The sequence below is a fragment of the Barbus barbus genome, assembly GCF_936440315.1.
Source record: "Barbus barbus genome assembly, chromosome: 18".
NCBI classification, from domain to species: Eukaryota; Metazoa; Chordata; class Actinopteri; order Cypriniformes; family Cyprinidae; genus Barbus; species Barbus barbus.
Window position 1 is genome coordinate 23,232,476 of NC_136746.1, and position 19,570 is coordinate 23,252,045.

Here is a 19,570-nt window from a genome sequence, read left to right on the forward strand (position 1 = left end):
GTTGTAATCTGAACTGCCAGGGCACATCTACCTGGCTAAACATGCTCACACATGCACATTAATATCAGGCATTACAGAGACATCATTGATCTCAGCAGGAACACTTAAGTGTGCTGTGGAACAATGACTGAGCAAATGTGTGCTTTCCAACCCAGCCATACTATTCTGTTAATAAGATACCATTTCTTGATTTGTTTTTCTTCAAAAACAGACCAAAGTAATAGCCTCTTTGATTTTTATTGAGCATAATATTCAAACATAATCATGTAGGAAACAATAAAGATCATCAGCTACAATTTCTATGAAAAAATTTAGCAAAGCTTCTATAGCAAGCCATTTTATTAACATAAGGGCACAGGTCTCCTTATAACACTGAATTCTTGGTCATTTGTGAAGTATTTTTTTAGTCCTGTGGGAGTGTAGTTCTCTCAGTGTCAAGCGCTGGATGAAGGTCAGGAGACTTTTGTTTTGTCGGAATGTTCAGTTTGTTACATTTTTAAAATTGGATATTTTTAATAGTTGCAGGTTTTACAATGGATCTACGTCAAGCTCTTAAAACTTTCAGAATGCCTCCCACAATATTAAGAGATGGCAAAGTCATCCGTATTGACATATCATTAAAAATAAATCAAAAAGACCAAGATTAATATCACACAGGAGAATCAGAGTTCCAAAATAACATTTTACACAAACACACATACAGTATCCAAAGCTTCTGGGACACATTTGGTGAAAAATGACTATTGAAAAACACAGTAAGTAGCAAAACAAACAACTAGACATTTGAAAAATCCTACTGATTTTACACTGAAATAAACATTCGAAGCAATGGGAGGCTGTCAGTTCAAATGAGAAATGTTACATTTCTGTAATATATTTATGAAATGGTTATGACAGCAAACAGAGGATAACTGACATATTTAACATGCAATCTTTTTTTCTTGTTTGAAAAACAGTAAACATAAGATGTAGAGCTGATCACAGACAAACCCAGTCTTATTTTAGTATTATATTTATAACTATTTACAAATATTTGGAGTTAGGTGTTATTTTTAGATTTTCAGTTTTCAATTTAATTTTATGTGCTTTATTAATTTAGTTATACATATATATATATATATATATATGGTTGTCAGTTTTAGTAATTTAGTACTCTAATTGCCAATCCAAAATTTCCTTTTTTTCAGTAGTTATAGTTTTAAAAAAACAACACTGAATGAACCAAGATGGACTGAGCAGCAATCAGCCATTCTGATTTGTTCCACTTAAGTTTAAAATTTGTCAATTGCTCTATATGGATGAAAGAAAGAAGAATGAAAAAGAAACAGATGGAGATAATTGTCTGTGCTTATCAAACATAGTAGAGATTTACATAAAAGGCACTGTGGGGTATCCAAATCGGATCTGTTTATTCAGAATAAGCCATGATATTTTCAGTAAAACTAGAGAAAACCAAATCAAAGGAAATAAAGCACATTTAAATGAAAACTTCACCACTGGGCCAGTTTCTCAAGCGTTTAATCTGGGTCATGAGCAGGAGCACACGCATTCAGTGCTGATTATAGGGGAATTGTTTTAATTTAGACATGGGAAAATTATGTAATTGACCTGGGACTACTTTGACTACTACTTTTTTGTAGTTAAATAATTATCAGAGGATTAAAATATTTTTATAATTTTTTTTACATAAACAAGAAAGCATGTCTTCAGCTTTTGGAATGCTATGCAATCCAATCTTTTGAAAATCCTACAGATTCAGTGTGGGGCTGAAAATTACATAATGGATTTACAACAACTGAAAGCACTCATATTTGGTCATAAACACATGACAGATTACTAGAACACAGGCCTGAGAGAAAACAAATGCTACAATCTATCTACTGCCATCCAAAAACACAATTATCATGGAATCACGCAGTAAGGAACAAGCCCCATTGGTCCAGAAAGCAATGCTAACCAAAGACTTCTCATATTCTGTCCTAAATACAACTTCCATATAACCTCTGACCTTAAAATTACATAGATCTGTATTGTTCTAGGTGAAGGGTCAAGGTGTCAGCATTGCTCTGCGCTGAGAAGAATAGCTGGTTTTCTCATCATTCAGAGAAGCCCAAAAAAATGTTTACCGAAGTGAGGAGTTGGGAAACCAGTTTCTCTTTCAGCAAAAAAAGGAACTTACATGTGCACAAAGACACACAAGGCCACAGGAAGAGTATAAACGCACACGCACAGCGGTGTCATGCAAGCCTGACCTATTATAAGGCCATCGCAGCGACACGCACAACAGCAGGCAGCAGAACAGTGCAATCTGGGAACAGTGCATTTAAATCAGTACAACAAATTCATCTTAACTATACATCAAACACAACCTTGACTATCAGAAGGCAGAATTATTCATAGGCTGAGTGGCAAACCTTGTGTTTCAACCTGACTGAAAGCACACAGAGAAAACATTTATTAGTCTAGTGCTGCTTTTTTTGCGATCAATAAGGCTGCACATACATGCATAGTACCATATTCTAAGCAGCAACTTACAGGGAATAAAAGCAGACTGAGATTGAAGATCTAATAAAATTCTGATTACGACCCAGACTCCCTGACATGTTTTTAATATAAGAACAAAAAGTTAAACGGATCCGGCACTAAATCACGAGTGCATCAGAAAGACATTTTAATGCCTAGAGAAACTATTTGAGTGGTCAGTTCAACAAACGGTGGGAAAAAGAAAATTCTGTCATCATTTACTCTCATGTTATTCCAAACCTGTGACTTACTTTCTCTGTCTGAAACATTGGGAACCAAATAACATTAGAGCCCACTGACTTCTATTATATGCACAAAAAGACATTTCTTCTGCTCCACAGGTCAAATATTGAGGGCGAGTAAAATTACAGAACTGTCGTTTTGTACGAACTATACGTTTAAGGCTTCTATCATTACAAAAGTCTTTGGAGAATAGTCCAACCTTCTTTAGATCCAAAACTAAACATCTCAATCAACCGCAACAAAAATTGCCACAAAGATCAGTGCTGCTCCCAACACTAACCATTTCCATTAACATTTGAGATTTCAGATTCAAATCTCGCAAAGAAAAGAAATATAATTTGCTGGCATCAGTTCCAGCCAATTCGTCGCAGAGATTTTGCATGCTAATTTCCATGAATCACACCTTCGCAACAGAGATTTCAGTCAACTCTTGATGCAAGAGTTTGAGTCCACCTACTGTGGCATGAACAAAACTTGCCAAAAGATTAGTCATAATTCTTCTAAAGTTTGAGAATTAGCAAAAATGCTGTATTGCTTGCAAAAAAACATAAGCACTGTAGGGTACAAATGTTTACAATAGAATTTTAGATAAGAATAGAATCTGATGGATATGCTACTGTACTATACATGCAATGTAAACTGCATAGAAATGGGCAATAATCTCTGGATCAACACCAAACAGGTGTTTTGAATAGAAAATCTGATAAAACTACAGTATATGTGATGAAAAACGCATTTAAGGAGCATCTGGAAGGTGCAGCAGTGTTACATGATCGCCATTAGTTCCATCCGATCACTGATTTGCCTCTGCAGTCCAACTGGGCTCTTATTGGCTAAAAGAATAGGTGTTTCTTCCACCTAATCACAACAGGCCCACATGTGCAAAGAGTAAAGGCACAAGGAAAAGCGAATTTAACCCCACGGTTCCATAGACGATATAACGATACGGCAGCTCCACCTCCATGTGCTGCCTTGCCTTCCGGACATCGCCACAGGGAATCCCAAAGAGCCAGCAGACGAGCGGGATTGTGAGAGCCTTCATTACTGCTCTGGTAGCCAGGAGAATGATGACCCCGAGGAGAAAGCGGAGTAGACAGAGTCCGATCAGGCTGAGGGTGAAAGATGGGGGTTGAAGAGGAAACATGGATGCAGGTGGGTCTGGCAAAAGGCCCAGGTGGTAGTTGATGTGGGATGCCAAGGCGATACCCGCGCCAGAGCCCAGGATTTGGGCGGTGTCGCCACGTGAGGTGCTCCAGGTGTCCAAGGTGAAGGAGAAGAGGCCTAGTCCCACATGAAGTGAGATGATGATGAGCGGGGCGTAGGGATGTGTTCGGTTAAAGGTGTCGATGATGTCCAGAGCAGGACTGAAGACCACCAGGATCAGCAAACTGTACAGAAAACCAGCAATAATGTCCTGAAAAGCATTAAAAAAAACACAAATATCAACGGCAAACCGCAGGAATAAAAACAAAATGCATGCGAGACCCAAAAACATCATTAAAAAACAAAAGGTGGTTTACATATGAAAGAGGCTAACAGAGAGAATGTACATATTTGAATATCACCTTATTTGACATGTAAATCTTGGAAGGAAGTTTGACCTAATAATAAACAAATGTCTTTCTGAATACATGGTTACAAACAAGAACGGCAGGGAAAATCAATACCTGTTCACACTGACACGAATGTTTGGAAGCAAAATTTGGTCTGATTTTCACATGCAATTTGTCTGTTCAGACCGATGTGCAAAAAAACTGCAGACAAGCTGAAGGAAAATGCAAACTCACTCTCTCTGAAAGTAGGTGGCACTTTTAGAAAAGTAGTAGTAACAGCAGCGGCTCTGGGCATGTGACCAAAAGCACAAATCTTATTGGTCTGCCAGTGAGATGAAAAATAAATTTGGAAAAAAAAAAAAAACAGGTTAAATTCAGTGACACTGACAGCATGCGAATATTCATGTTGGTCTAAATAGATGCATTAACCATTTATTCAAGTTAAAATGTTTATCACACACAATTTCCACACCAAATACACAACAGGCCTTTATACTAAGACTGAAACAGCTTAATAACTCATACAAGCAAACCTGTGGACTAAATTTGACTTGGATTATTTGATTATGACATCCCCTCCAGAAGTCTGAGATCCACTAGTGAGCGACGACTCGTGGTACCATCACAGAGAGGCCCAAAACCACTTTCCAGAACATTCTCGTTCACCGTTCCTGGCTGATCTTCCCACCCCTATCCGGAGTGTAGGATCCCTGACAATTTTCCTCTCTTTCGATGCTACTTGACTTTGTCTTTCTCTTTATTTATTCCTTCCCTTTCTAGCTTGAACAATGCCTGAAACTTAGTATTACAAGCACTTCCTGTCTGTTTGCCTCTTTAAAAAGAATCGCTTTATGTATTCTCCAATTGTAAATCGCTTTGGATAAAAGCGTCTGCTAAATGACTAAATGTAAATGTAGCCTGTGTGTTCATAAAGTGGTAATTGATTAAATATTATGTGGTCTGCAATGAATTTTAACAATGCAAAGCATCTTATTTGCCACCACTCTTTAAAGAAACAGATGAATTATACACGTCACAAGATTTGGAAAATGTAAAAGTAATCTCTTGTACCCTCTCTTTATCATATTTTTGATCATTCTCATAAATTTGCAAAGATCCAAAGACTAATATTAGAAAAAGGTAAAACAGGGCAAGAGGTAAGATTGGTCAGCTTTGCTTAGCAGAAGCTCAGTTTACTACATTCTTGTCTTAAACACAGTTTATGTGTGTTCAACAAATAGCAAGACTTGTGGGAGACGTCCAATGTCAGAATGCTTCAGCACTGGGTGTGAGATTCCGCAGAGACCATAAAACACACACTCATCCGTGTGAAACCTATTAGACAGTAATATGTAGCACTTTAGTCTGGCGGACTGTGTGTGGGAGAAGGAAATAAGCTGGTTAATTCAAAACAGTTTTCACACTCAGCACTTAAAACATCATGGAAACTCTTCACTGATTACAGGCACAGATTAACCAGCAAATGTTCATTTACACTCGCCTTCAGTCACAACCCTAAGCCTACTTTTAAACCCTAACCTCAAATTTGGCCTTTCAGCATTTGTAGATGCATAAACAGAAACCATTCAGTCCCTTTACGAAGCTGTTTTCATTGTGGATCCCAAGTACATTTGTCTAGATGTTTTCAAATTATGTTCAAAAGGACAGAAACATTTTCTTTATGAGACATGCCTCACTTCTCTCTCTTATCTATCAGTCATTAACCATTATGGGCTCATTTTCCACATCTGCTGTTGAACACGAGTTCACTGCTTTTGCATGTTGTGCATATCCTTGTTTTGGCTGAATGAGTGTGAGATAGAGAGATATCCTATCTCTCTTCAGTCTGTACTAGTGATTCTTCAACTTTCAAAGTGTGACAATCAGATCAAACCATCTCTGTAAACCACAACAAATTAAACTCTTCTTACAAAAAAAAAAAATTCTTACAACAGAGAAATGAATCAAAGCTAGAGATAAAAGCTTGACTGAAAGATTAGTATCAATCTGGATCTTGAAATGGTCCATTTACATAAAAAAAAAAACAGTATTAGCATATTAAAACATTTTAGCTATGGTTTTACAGTCAATCAATGACATAATGAATAATCATTTTAATAAGTCTTTTATTTGGCCATAATATTTCCCAAAGCGTGTGTCATCTGACTAGTTTCACAATCCCTTCTTGTCTCGTGAATACGACAGTGTTAAGACAATCTCACGGTTACCAAGGGAAAAATCTCTAGGGCAACAGCCACTCATCACCCCAACAGGGCGACCAGATGGATGAGGTCACCCTGAGGGTGACATTACTGCTTAAAGCAGACATGGAGCAGAACACCCATATGAAACACCAAATTTTCAGGACTGAGGAAAAATAGTGTCATCCAGACAGACAGACAGACACCTCGCCAACAGATGAAATCACTCTGCAAAATTACACTGTTTGTTACTGTAACAAGACATCACCGATGGGTTTTACCATGTCTGTACATGTTTATGATGCATGCTTATAATGAATGGGGATTTTGGGGCAACATCAGGCAACATGAGACCCAAACAGATGGATGTAGTTAAACCAGGCCGCTAACAGTCTATTTGACTAGCCTCAGGTCACACAAACATGCTTATTATTCAAACCATATATGAGATCTTCCTTTAAAAAGGCAAACTGCTCAGTAAAGACATATCAAACTAATCTGCATCCACACACAAATACACACTACTGCTGGTAATTATCCGGCCCAGTAAAGAAACACCAGGGTTTTTTTTTTTTACATGAACACACACACCGATAAACCAAGAATAACAAACACACATCCCACGAGGAACCTCATAATGTTTCCTGGCCTTTACAAAAGTCTTAAATTTTTATGGTGAATATGATACTGTAAGCTGACATTTATTTTCATGCTATGGCCGAAATTAAAATTCTATACTATTTTACCTAAATAAAATTTACCTGAAAACTAAAACTAAATATTTTTAATGCTACAAGTTAATTTAGGCATCACAACATTATAATGCACAGTACAAAAAAAATGGAGATTCATTTAAGATTTTATTTGATTATTTCTAATTCCATTAGTAAATCATTAATGTTTGAATATTAAGTGAGTGTTAGATAACAGCAGAGGTAATCTAAATCTAAATATAGCAGAAATAAGCACGCATGATTAAAAGGGTGGTTGAACAGCTTTTTTCGAAGGCTTGATTGTTTTTATGGGGAGCAGTGTAACATGCTGTGTTCATGCTTCATTTATAAAAAAAATAAAAAAATAAATAAAAATAAAAGCCCATTATAATAAAAACCGGGAAGTGTCTTGCTGTAGTCCCTACCAGCCTTTTTCTGTAGTCCTTGAAAATAGTGATTTCTTTAAAAGAAAATATTTAACTTTGCATGTCGTAACTGCAAATGTTGTTTATGCCCAAACAGTAACATTACACACTAAAGTTAAAAAAGTGAAATATCGATATAGTTCAAACTTATCTGGTCTCTCAAAAAATAACATCCTTCCATCATTTATTAATAAATAAAAATATTGAGTTTTATGTTCTTACCAGTATGGAGTGCATACCCATGTATATGCGGCTCAAACACACCAGGACACACCAGCTGATGGCTAGAGAGAGACCCAGAAGCAGAGGATACTGTGGAAAAACACACACACACGGATTAAAATATGCTTCAGGTGATGAGACTTGCACGAAGGTTAAAAAGCAACACATTCCTAGTCATCGTTCATTTGGATTAAGCTGCCTGTCTGTGTCTTTGGCGGCCCACATCCTTCTCAAACAGATTACTGCTGAGTTTAAACACTTCAGCAGAGATTTCTATGCACTAATGTCCATGTTTAAACATGTACAGCAGTGGATTTACAGTGAAACACCAGCTGCCAGGAAAATGACACAGCAAATAAAATGCTGCTTTAACTCAGGGATTTCCATTCAGTGCAGTATAATAAAAGGGAACAGGACGTTCCATGCCGTTCCCTTTAGCTCAGTGAAACTGGAAAAAAATATTTTTCAAAACATTTAACCTCTAACTTCTGCTTTGCCTTGCAAAAGACATCCCCTGAATGAAAGATAAAATGAGAACTAATACAAACACAATACTAACATACAGTTAAATGTGTCTGTTAATCTCTCCTTTGCCAGGAGTGGTTACACAGTTTTAAAAGACTTTAAAATCTGAATTATGTAAATCCAGTGCCACTACCTTCACCAAATGGAATAGCAAAACTATGACTATTATTGGTTGACAAACAGAAAATTCTGCCTCAAACTCATGGCATTGGTTGAGCTAATGCCGCTGTATTGGGATCAACAACACAAGGCTTCTGCCTACTGCAATGCAATTTTGACAAGATCAGACACAAATAAAATATATAAAAAAATGCATAAAACAAATTACTTGAATGTTGAATTTACCTTTCAAAGAACCCCAAATTAACTATAAAACCATGGAGGAGAAGCTGTATGTCTGATTAGATTGTCTCTGACCACAGAACAAATGCACCCGCTGTAGCACACACCTCTATGGGGTCATACAGTGTAACTGCAGGGTAAACACTGAGTCAAGAGATTCAGATCAGATCAGTACATCAGAATCACGACCATTAAAAAACCAAGGATGCAATCATAGGGAGTTAGAGCATGCTTGGTTATCCAGACCGCACCTCATGCCCTGAGACCACATGACACAGATGCAGGACCACATGCTGAACCAATTCACAGAGATCTTTCCCTCCCTTTCATCTGAGCCTTAGCTAACTTCATCTGCTGAACATCTGCCTCTGATTATAGACTATATGTGTGTGTGAGAGCTCTCTGCAGCTGTGTATGCTGGTGTGTGTGAGAGAGAAGGCTAGAGCTTTGATGGCTAAGATTGTATGTGTAAACAAAATATATTGCATTAATAATGTGCCTGTAACCTCCATGACAACAGTATGAGGGAGTGTCAAAGTTTATTTTTATATGCATGAGTGGTTTGTGTGTTGCTTATCCTGCTGAAGCATCTTCACACAAATTTAAACAACACACACACTTACCCAAGAAACAGACTGAACCATACTGAAGGGCCAATGGTTAAAATATTCATTTGGCAGAAGCTTTTATTTAATGTGACTTACATTCACATTGCATTCAAGGTATACATTCTATGTTTGCATATTGCCTAAGAATTAAACAGATTGGCATGGAATTCCATATATATCACCCAAAAACAATACTAATCCAGAGATCTTAATATCTTTAGATGCTCACAAAGCATTTGATAGAATTGAATATGTCTATTTACTAGCAACACTTAGATAGTTTGGCTTTGGCCCCGTATTCTATCTATTCTATAAAATTCTATATACTAGGCCTCAAGCATCCATTCGAACAAATAATATAATTTCTAAGTGCTTTCCATTTTCTAGGGGGACAGGGCAGAGTTGCCCTCTGTCCCCCCTGCTTTTCGATATTGCCATCAAACCTCTCGCAATCTTGTTAAGGAATACAGATGGCTTGCGCGGAATACTCAGGGAGGGACACGAGCATAAGCTTCTGCTTTATGCGGACGATCTCCTCCTCTTCCCGTCTAATCCAGATTCCTCTATACTGAAAGTCCTCACAATTATTTCAGATTTTGGAAACGTTTCGGGATACAAAATTAACTTAGCAAAGAGTCTTCTTTCCCTATCAATCAAAGTGCACAACAAATGTATTTTCAATCTTTCCCATTCTCAATAAGCTTTGATACATTTCTCTATGTAGGTGTGAGTGTAACACGCAGATATAAGGATTTGTTCAATAGTACTTTTAAAACAGCACTGGACAAAGCCAAGTGAGACATGGTGCGGTGGTCAACCCTTCCTTTTTCTTCGGCTGGGAAGATCAACTCCATTAAAATTATAATATTACCAAGATTTTTGTTCTTATTTCAGACGTGCCTGTTTTCATTCCCAAATCATTTTTCAAAGATCTGAATAATTGCATTTCCATGTTTCTTTGGGATAAAAAAATTCCTCACATAAGAAAAGAATATCTGGAAAGGAAGAGGGTGAATTGGCAATGTCAAATTTTTTGTATTACTACTGGGCAGCCAATCTACACAAATTGTTATTTTGGCTTTCTGATGTATCAAGTGATGAAGCTCCAATCTGGTTTCTGATGGAGCAGAACACATGCAATCCAGTATCTCTACGTTCATTGCTCTGGGCTCCAATCCCAGTGAGCAAACACTATTCTACAAATAACCCAGTTGTCTGTGGATCACTCAGAATAAGGTCTAGTTCAGACTTCACCTTAATAGTAAACAAGGGTTGCCATCTGCCCCTATTCTGTTGAATCCTTTGTTTCCCCCTTCTCTAATAGACTCAGCATTTCAATTGTGGTCTAGAAACGGAATTAGTTGTGTTAAGGACCTTTTTAAAGACGGCATATTTATTTCATTCCAACCAGTGTTAATTTTGGCAGGCATTTTTTATTTAGTCTTAAGGTCTCTGCACACTGAGTCCGAAATTTTCGCATGCGTTTTTCGCATTCGCAATCTTAAAAATTCGTCACGCACAGAGACCTTGCACACTGAGTCCGATGCGTTTTAATTAATCCGTTGCGAAAAAAAAAAAATCGCAAAACTATACAAAATGTCTTTAAGTAGTGAGGATGATTTTGTTGTCCTCTCTCTTTTTAAAAAAAGAAAAAGGAAATATTGGGTCCATCCAATCCTTAAATTGCGCAGAGAGGAAGGTTCCACCTCCTTATCAAAAAGCTGCGGGATTATCCCAAGAGATTCAAAGTTTATTTCAGGATGTCAATGCCTCAGTTTGATACTTTGCTAGCGATACTGAATCCACATAATAAAAAGACCACCAATTTCCGTGAACAGAGACTGTCTGAGGTATGGACACACACACACACACACACCGAACTGCGGCATCGGAAAGGTGCGCGCCAGGCATAAAAAATAGGCTACAGCAGTTCTTTATATTCTGTATTCCGCAATTTGTTTGTCATAAAGTGCGCTGTGCTGCAAGACGAAATGTATTAATTTGTCTGACACAATTTTGGATTTTGGCTTTCGCTTGTACGGTGGCTCTGAATTGTCAAAACACCTTCTCAAAGCATCTCAAAATGCTTTATACGGATGCGAATAACGCAAAAAAGATCGAACCCGATCCGAATTTTTTTTTGACGGACGAAAATTTCGGAGGCAGTGTGCAAACGTGATTGACAAAACGTGAGGTCGTATTTATTTTTCAACGTGCGAAAAATTCGGACGAAAAATTCGGACTCAGTGTGCAATGGCCTTTAGTCTTTATCTTGAGACGAAAATGCTTAATAGTCTTAGTCACATTTTAGTCATTTGAGTCTTTCATAGTTTTAGTCGACGAAAAGTCATTGCATTTTTGTCAACTTTTAGCCATTACTTTTAGTCAAACTGCAGTTACCAACATTTATTTTGGTAGCTATTTTATATGTAGTATTCAAACAAAAATAGTCATTAATTCTTCTCTCTTTAGACCAAATCAATTAAGCTTAGTTATGAGAAATTTGAATCTTGGATTGAATTTGGAAAAACTGGAATTTTCATTTTTTGGTAGCGATATAAATTAAACTAATTTTTCAGATACAGTAGGTTTACTTAAGTATACATTTATTTAACATCTTTTGTTGGTTAACATTTATGACAGATAATTAGGAATGCTGTCCATTTAAGACGGAAGGTATATGTAATAGCCAACTGACATACATTCAGTTTTCACCCACCTGTTTAAGCTCACTTAAACCATAACGGACTGTATTTCCGTGAGATGCTCTACGAGCAAGCTGGCTAAGATGTATCCGGGGTTAGACCCATCTTGCCCCAGATGTGACATGGAACCAGCAGACCTGAGTCATATGTTTTGGGGATGCCCCAGATTAAAAAGTTTTTGGATAGACATCTTCAGAACATTTTCATCTATATGTGACAAAGACATGGACCATAATCCTTTGACTTCCATTTTCGGTGTAGTGCCAGAAGAAGTGTGCCTATCAGCTAATCAGGTAGAAATTATTGCCTTTTCCTCATTATTGGCTAGGCGCCTGATTCTTCTCAGTTGGAAAAAGGCAAGGCCACCATCTCATAAACACTGGGTAGTTGAGGTGATGTCTTATCTTAAACTTGAGCACCTTAAATAAGTATACTATTCGAGGTTCCTCTGGAAAGTTTTATAGGGTCTGGCAGCCCTTTTTATTTTACGTTGAATCCTTATGGGACACTATTTCATAACTGATCATATCTGACCCTGATATCTCCTTTTTTTATTAAAGGGATGTGTATGTGTTTGTAGTTATGTGTTTTGGTGTGAAATATGTGATTTAAGAAGAATGTTTTATATGTTTGTGTGGCTGGGATTGTTGTATAATAATGAAAATCAAAATTATTTCTATCTTTTGCTGTAGTGTGTCAGGAGGAATTATCAGTTTACATTTCCAAACATTCTTTTTGCCATTAATTGTTATAATCCAGTGAGATTTTTGTTTGCACAAGGAGTCTGACAACAGCCAGAGCTCCACACAGAGATCTGATCTCACCATCATCCAGTCTGTCTGGAAAATGAATTTTATTAACAGACAGAATTGTTGAATTTCCATGTTTAGTTGGACTATCCCTTTAATGTACTATATGAACTTTGTATAGCAAAGAAATTTAAGATCTTCTAAAAAGCATCCTTATTATAATGATAATAATAAGACTTAGCATCACATCGTTACAAAAAATTGGGGAAGTCGTGGCCTATGGTTAGAGAGTAATCCCAAGTTTGTGAGTTCGAGTCTCAGGTCCGGCAGGAATTATAGGTGGGGGGAGTGAATGTCCAGCGCTCTCTCCACCTTCAATAACATGACTGAGGTGCCCTTGAGCAAGGCACTGAACCCCCAACTTCACCCCGGGCGCCACAGCATAAATGGCTGTTCACGGTATGGCTGTTCATAAATGTTCACGGTGTGTGTGTGCACTTTGGATGGGTTAAATGCAGAGCACAAATTCCAAGTATGGCTCACCGTACTTGGCCGTATGTCACACCACTTAAAAAATGAAGAAACATGCACCCTGAAATAAATTTTCAACATCAGCCACTGGTCTCAATGCATTCCCAATATCATCCCTGATTAAATTATAATAATGATATAACGGACTGAATATGTCTCCCTGTGCATCTTATAAAATGACAGCTGAAAAGACAAAACTATTTTTTTCTGAAAAGAAAAAAAAAGTAAAAAAGAAAATGAAATTAGAGGAAAATAAGAAAAACCGAGAAAGAAAATCAGAGTGAAAGATGAAACAGACTACAGATATAAAGCATAGCTGAAGTGAAAAAGATAAGAGGGGGCGAGAAAGCGTGCTTATCAGTGAACCAGCAGAAGGTCTACTGATGACTGACAGCAATGACACGACTGAGTGGGCCAAAACCTATCAGCACTCTCAGATAAGACTGAACTAAACAACGCTCCCTCAAATGCTTAAAGCCACTAGTCTCTAAAACCCACAGCAAAGACTGGAGTCCCCTGGAAGCCTCTCTGTATAACCAGAAAGTAATTGATAGCAGTATGAACAAGCAGCTGCTCTTTTCCATGCAATAAAAGTGAATGGTGACAAAGATGTTAAAGGCTTACAGTAAATTTAGTCCATTCCACATACGAAACTGTAAAATGTGTTGTACTGTAGGACAGTACTGCTTTTTTTTGGTCAATTTTGGAGCTTGACAGCTAGTGTCTCTCTGCTTTAATTGTATGGAAAAAAAGCAGTATAAACGTCACAAAACATGCAAAATTTTTCCTCAAGTGTTCCATATGAGTAGATGTCATGGCACAAATCTTTCATTTATAGGAAAACTGTGCCTTTAAGAGATATGTAAAATGGCTCACAAAATGATTAGGACACCTTTTGAATCTGTACTGTATAAACACCATGAGGCATCATTTTATGTTATCATAACTCTCACTCAGCAGTTACAAAACTCCCAAACATTCCCAAATCATGCTCCTGTTAGCAGTCTAATTCAATCCTCCCAAATACTGTTTGTGATTATTATATGAGAATGTAGCCATGTTCTATCTGCTTTGAGTTACATAAAGCGTAAAGGTTGCACATGTGTGAGCATTTTCAAGGGTCAAACCAGTCAATGTTATGCGTGTATTCTAAAGGTCATTTGTATTGGTTCGCCACATTTCTCAAGAACCGTCTCATTAAAGGTCCAGTGAACTAACAATAGGATCATGTGGTTCTATCACAATATGACCTAAATGACACTAACCTGCTGATTTGACATTGTAAAATCAGGAGAGGGTGAAAGTAAACATTTCTAACTCCGAAGTAAATAGCAATGAAGAACAAATGGCACATTATATTACTTTGTAATCTAGGTGTTGTTATCAGGTCGTGATAAGCAGCATATGAAGTCATATTACCCTATAATATACTTTCTGAACTTACCAGTAGCAATAAATCCTCTTACCTTTGATGCAGCAAGCCATTACAGAGAATGGCACGTTTGTAACACCTTTTAGTACACCCACGATTATCTTGTTCAGCACGTTTCACATTGTTCATTCATTTCCGTTTTTTAAATTTGAATAAAATGAAAACTAAAAGATTTTCAAATCACATGAGCCAATATTTTATTCACAATAGAACATAGATAACATAATAAATGTTTAAACTGACAAATTTTACTATTTTATGCACAAAATTAGCTCATTTCAAATTTGATGCCTGCTACAGGTCTCAAAATAGTTGGGACAGGGGCATGTTTACCATGGTGTAGCATCTCCTTTTCAAAACAGTCTGAAGACGTCTGGGTATCGAGGTTATGAGTTTCTGGAGTTTTGGTGTTGGAATTTGGTCCCATTCTTGCCCAGGAGTTAAAACAAAAAAAATCCTGAGCCTGAACTTTTTTCCGATGATGGGACGGGGTGGGGCAGCACATGCAAAGCATGCAATGACTGTGGCAACTTTAACATTTGAAAGGATGCTATAGCAAAGTTATTGCTTTGCTTACTCAAACTGATTTTTTTCATGAATATATGGTTGACCTGAAGAATAAAAGCTATATCATATACATATATGTATATGATATAGCATATATACACACACACAAACAGGCCTAATTGAAAACCAAGCTTTAGTATGACTATTTATATATAAACTAACAATGAGGCAATAATAGTTGGCTCAAATAAAATATCAAAACCATGGTTTTATTGAACACTATTAAAATACATAATGTAATATGCTTATACATTATGACCATAACTAACTTAAGTACATTATGTATTATAACAAATACCTGCCAACGGCCTGGTGACGTTTCATTTTACAGCATGACTAAACAACGCTGAAATCCATTATTTGAATTTTTGGCCACATGCAAACTCAGAAACTTTTATTTTGAAATTGTGATGTACATTAAATGGCATATTTAGAAATAGGTTGATGTGTTGGCAAAGGTTTATAAATGATTTACGTTTCAAATCTAGTGAGATAATGCACACCGTTTTCCCCGATGAACGTTGAGCAATTTAAATTTGAATTTAAGTTTGTCTCAGCAGTTTTGTGAATAGGTTTTAAGAGAAAACTCTTAGCTAAAAACTTTTAATGCTATTTAGGAGAACTCTTAGTGGTAAGATAAAATGTTTTGTGAATACGGGCCCAGATGTCAATGAACTTAATTAGTTGCTAGATGTTCTCCCAGCTGAATCTTTTCAAAATGTCTTGCTTTTTCAGCCCTTTGTTGCCCCGTGCCAACTTTTTTGAGACTTGAGCTCATTTCAAATTTGATGCCTGCTACATTTAGTGGATAAAAGTGTGAAATTTGCCCATTTAAATATCTGTTATGTTATCTATGTTCTATTGTGAATAAAATATGGGCTCATGTGATTTGAAAGTCTTTTAGTTTTCATTTTATTCAAATTTTAAAAAAAAATGTCACAACATTTCCGGAATTCAGGTTGTACTTTTTTTTTACATCCTTTATAGGACGGGACTTTTTGTCCATCGTTGATGATTGGTCCTTGGCTAATTGCTGTTATTTTTCATATAAGTGACAGGTTGCTAGAGGCAAGGGATTGAAACTCATCTGTACATATTATATATTTTTATTGAATTCCAAAAATACAAAAAACTCAGTAGGTTCTCAATATATATTTAACAAACAATGTAAATGCGATTAAGGACGCACTTTTAAAAATTAACACTTTTTTTAAATTGGACAACCTTACTGCCCAGCCAGCCACATGTCATCAAGGAAGAGATATCATTATGAGAGGGAGGGGGCTTTAAAGTTTTTGATTAAAAATTGTGAGTGCAAGTGAATACAATAATAATGATAATGTGCACAGATAAACCATTTATAATAAATACTGCAAAATACCATAAATAAATCAGAATTGTCCATTTTTATTCTGACTTTAAAATGTTCATTATTGAACAAAATATCTAAAAAAGTGGAACCTGCAAACAAAGGACGCTAGAGTTTTTCATCAGAACTGAATTCATTTTTACAAACTTTAATCCAACAATCAAAGTGACTTTTAGGGTATTTTTGCTTGAAAACTGTGCTTGTGCTGTCTTCAAAAATAAATGGGCATTTTTTAAAAACATTAACATTAAGTGTCAAAATACTTCTGGGGACAATGTACTAGTTTGCTGTGTGAAAAGTCGCGCATTTACGAAATGTCATGCATACATTGCATGAGGTGATGTTCTTACCTCCCATCGACCGTAGGTCAGCAGTAACAGGCTCAAGGGTATGGCGGTACCGGACATGGCATGCGTGGAGGGCATGCTGTACTCGGAGTTGTAGAACATCTCCACCTTGACCACCGGAGGCGAGGCAGGTCTCGGACAGCGGATCACATCTTTCGTGCACTGGCCGAGATACATGACCCACACCCAGACCACGACTAACCGGCGGCTCACATACGCGTCCACGTTCCACATGAAGAACGGGAAGAATGAGATGTAGAACAGTTCGTTCCCAAGCTCGGTACCAAGCGTGAACAGGTAGTAAAGACATTTATTGTCGATGATGAACTCCTGCCCGATGTCTCCGGTGAGAGAGTTTCTGCGCAACGGCTTCACCGCGGATCCTTGAGCCTCGACCCCGTCTTTATCCCGCGCCTGCAAGTTGACGTTTTCCCCCGCAGCCCCGTTCGCCACGCAGTTATTGCGTTTCTCCCTGTCGCTCTCTGCTCCCGCTGTTCTACGGCGGGTGGCATCCCCGCCTCCGTTCTGAACATCCCCGTAGCGAGTGCTTGGCACCCCGTTACGGAGTCTGTCACGCGGTTCGGTCTCGCGCACCCCGCACAGCCTTTGGAAGCGCGCGACGTGCTGAGGGTCCTGCAAATATTGCATGAGACGTACGAATCCCGCTTTCAACCCGCCTGCCATGTCCAGCAACAAACTGCGCAAGTTGATTCCGCCCGGTAAGACCAGGAGAGGCTTGAGCTACCGAGAGTGAACCGTGCTGTGGGTTATTAAACCATTTCCTCCATCGCTGTGCTTATAATAACAAAACGCCCGATCTAACCAAGACTTATAACAACTGTTAATGTTATTGCTGGAGGTACGAAGAGAAAATTAACCCAAAAAACTACTTGCAAGGATTTATAAACCGACCCTCATGCTGTATCCGGTTACTGACAGATCCGCGCGACTACGAGTGGGTAGAATTAAATTAAGCAAGACCCGTGAACTCAAAACAGGCGGGGCTTAGCAGCCCGGACATCGTCTGTGATTGGTCAGTTACCATGGGCCGAATAACCCTTCGCTTTTTTATATTAATCCAACTGCTATAAATTATAATGATTGACTTTATTTAAATATAAAATATTACCCATCCCGCCCCTGAAACATTATAGCGCCAGTATTGTCACGTGGTAGCTGTTACTTTTCACAGCGCTGTGGCTTGATTGGCTAACCCTAGATGTTTATAAGAGAGATTGCGTGGGCTGATTATATGCATACGACAGGTATTAATCGTTGTGATTCTCGGCTAAATATAGCTCAATGGAAAATGCGGATTCTTTAGCCGCAAAGCGCCCCCTGGAGTAAGACCACTTTTTCAAGGAAACGTTTATCAATATTTGCCGCCCAATGGTGAAGAGACATGCACTCGAGACTCGGCATATGCTGGAGGAAAAGGCCAATACTGATACATTTTTTATGTGCATGTATTTATTTACACAGATAAAGAGAAAGGACTTGGTGAAACATTCAATATTATATTTTTATTTGACTGCAGTGCCATGAAAATAGACAATTCTCGTATGCTACTTTTAAATCTTTTGGCAAAATAGCACTAAATTCTCTGAGGAATAGTGTTCTCTTTTAAACAAAAAATAGCTCCATTTCAAAATAAACTGGATATCCATGTCTATGCTTTGAAATGTCCAAAAGATAGCACTCTGAATTGAGATTAAAGTAAATTACATTCAGATATTGAAAAAAGTACAATACACATACAAATGTGCATAAACAAACACACAAACTATTAATAGTAAGAGTACCAGTCATTATTAACCGTACCAAAATATCTTTGCACAACTTTGCCTGTTAGAAAACTTTATGTAACCAAAATAAGAGACACATGCACAGCGATATGAGACAAGAACAGGATAATTTGAGGTTCTGTGTAAGAATGAATGACTGATTTTACACTTCATTGAGCATGTATACCTTGTTTTCTCTGTTAGTCATAAACCGTGGGTCTGTGCACTGAATGTAGGCCATTGTTATGAGATATTCTGACACCCACATAGCTAGGGTTTTCAGATCCAAAGATTATAGTGCCAGAAATGTAGAAAATCTGTGCGTGTGTGTATGTATGTATGTGTAAAAGGAGGCATTGGAAACTCAGTATACTGGCCAGACAAACTGGCCAGACAACCAACATTTGTTACAAGGTACAAATGAGTGTAAAACAACATTATAAACGACAGGTAGTACTGTTGATTGAATGAATGAAACAAAGAGGTCTATGTAGTTGAGAATTCATCGCCATAACACTAGATGGCAGAGTCACCTTAACATAACAGTTTCTGCCAAAAGGCTGTATGCAATGAACCACAAGTAGCAAATGCAGTAAATAGTTTTTTGTTTTGTTTTACATTGTGAAAGCTGCACTCTCAGAAAAAAAGGTACAAAAACTGTTGTTGGGATGGTAATCTAATTAGGTACAAAAGCTAAAAGGTACATCTTTGTACATTATTTACCCCAAATG

At 37.5% G+C, this 19,570-nt stretch overlaps 1 protein-coding gene across 1 annotated transcript; it reads right to left on the reverse strand.

The window, feature by feature from the left end:
• Positions 1 to 1,386: 1,386 nt before the first annotated feature.
• Positions 1,387 to 18,037, reverse strand: LOC306884400 (sphingosine-1-phosphate phosphatase 1-like). The gene is made up of 3 exons (XM_079440217.1): positions 17,059 to 18,037; positions 7,881 to 7,970; positions 1,387 to 4,180 (listed from the first exon to the last, which is right to left on the reverse strand). The coding sequence occupies exons 1-3, from the start codon at positions 17,737 to 17,739 to the stop codon at positions 3,629 to 3,631; spliced, it is 1,323 nt and encodes a 440-aa protein (XP_079296343.1). The 5' UTR covers positions 17,740 to 18,037; the 3' UTR covers positions 1,387 to 3,628.
• Between the last annotated feature and the right edge of the window lie 1,533 nt (positions 18,038 to 19,570).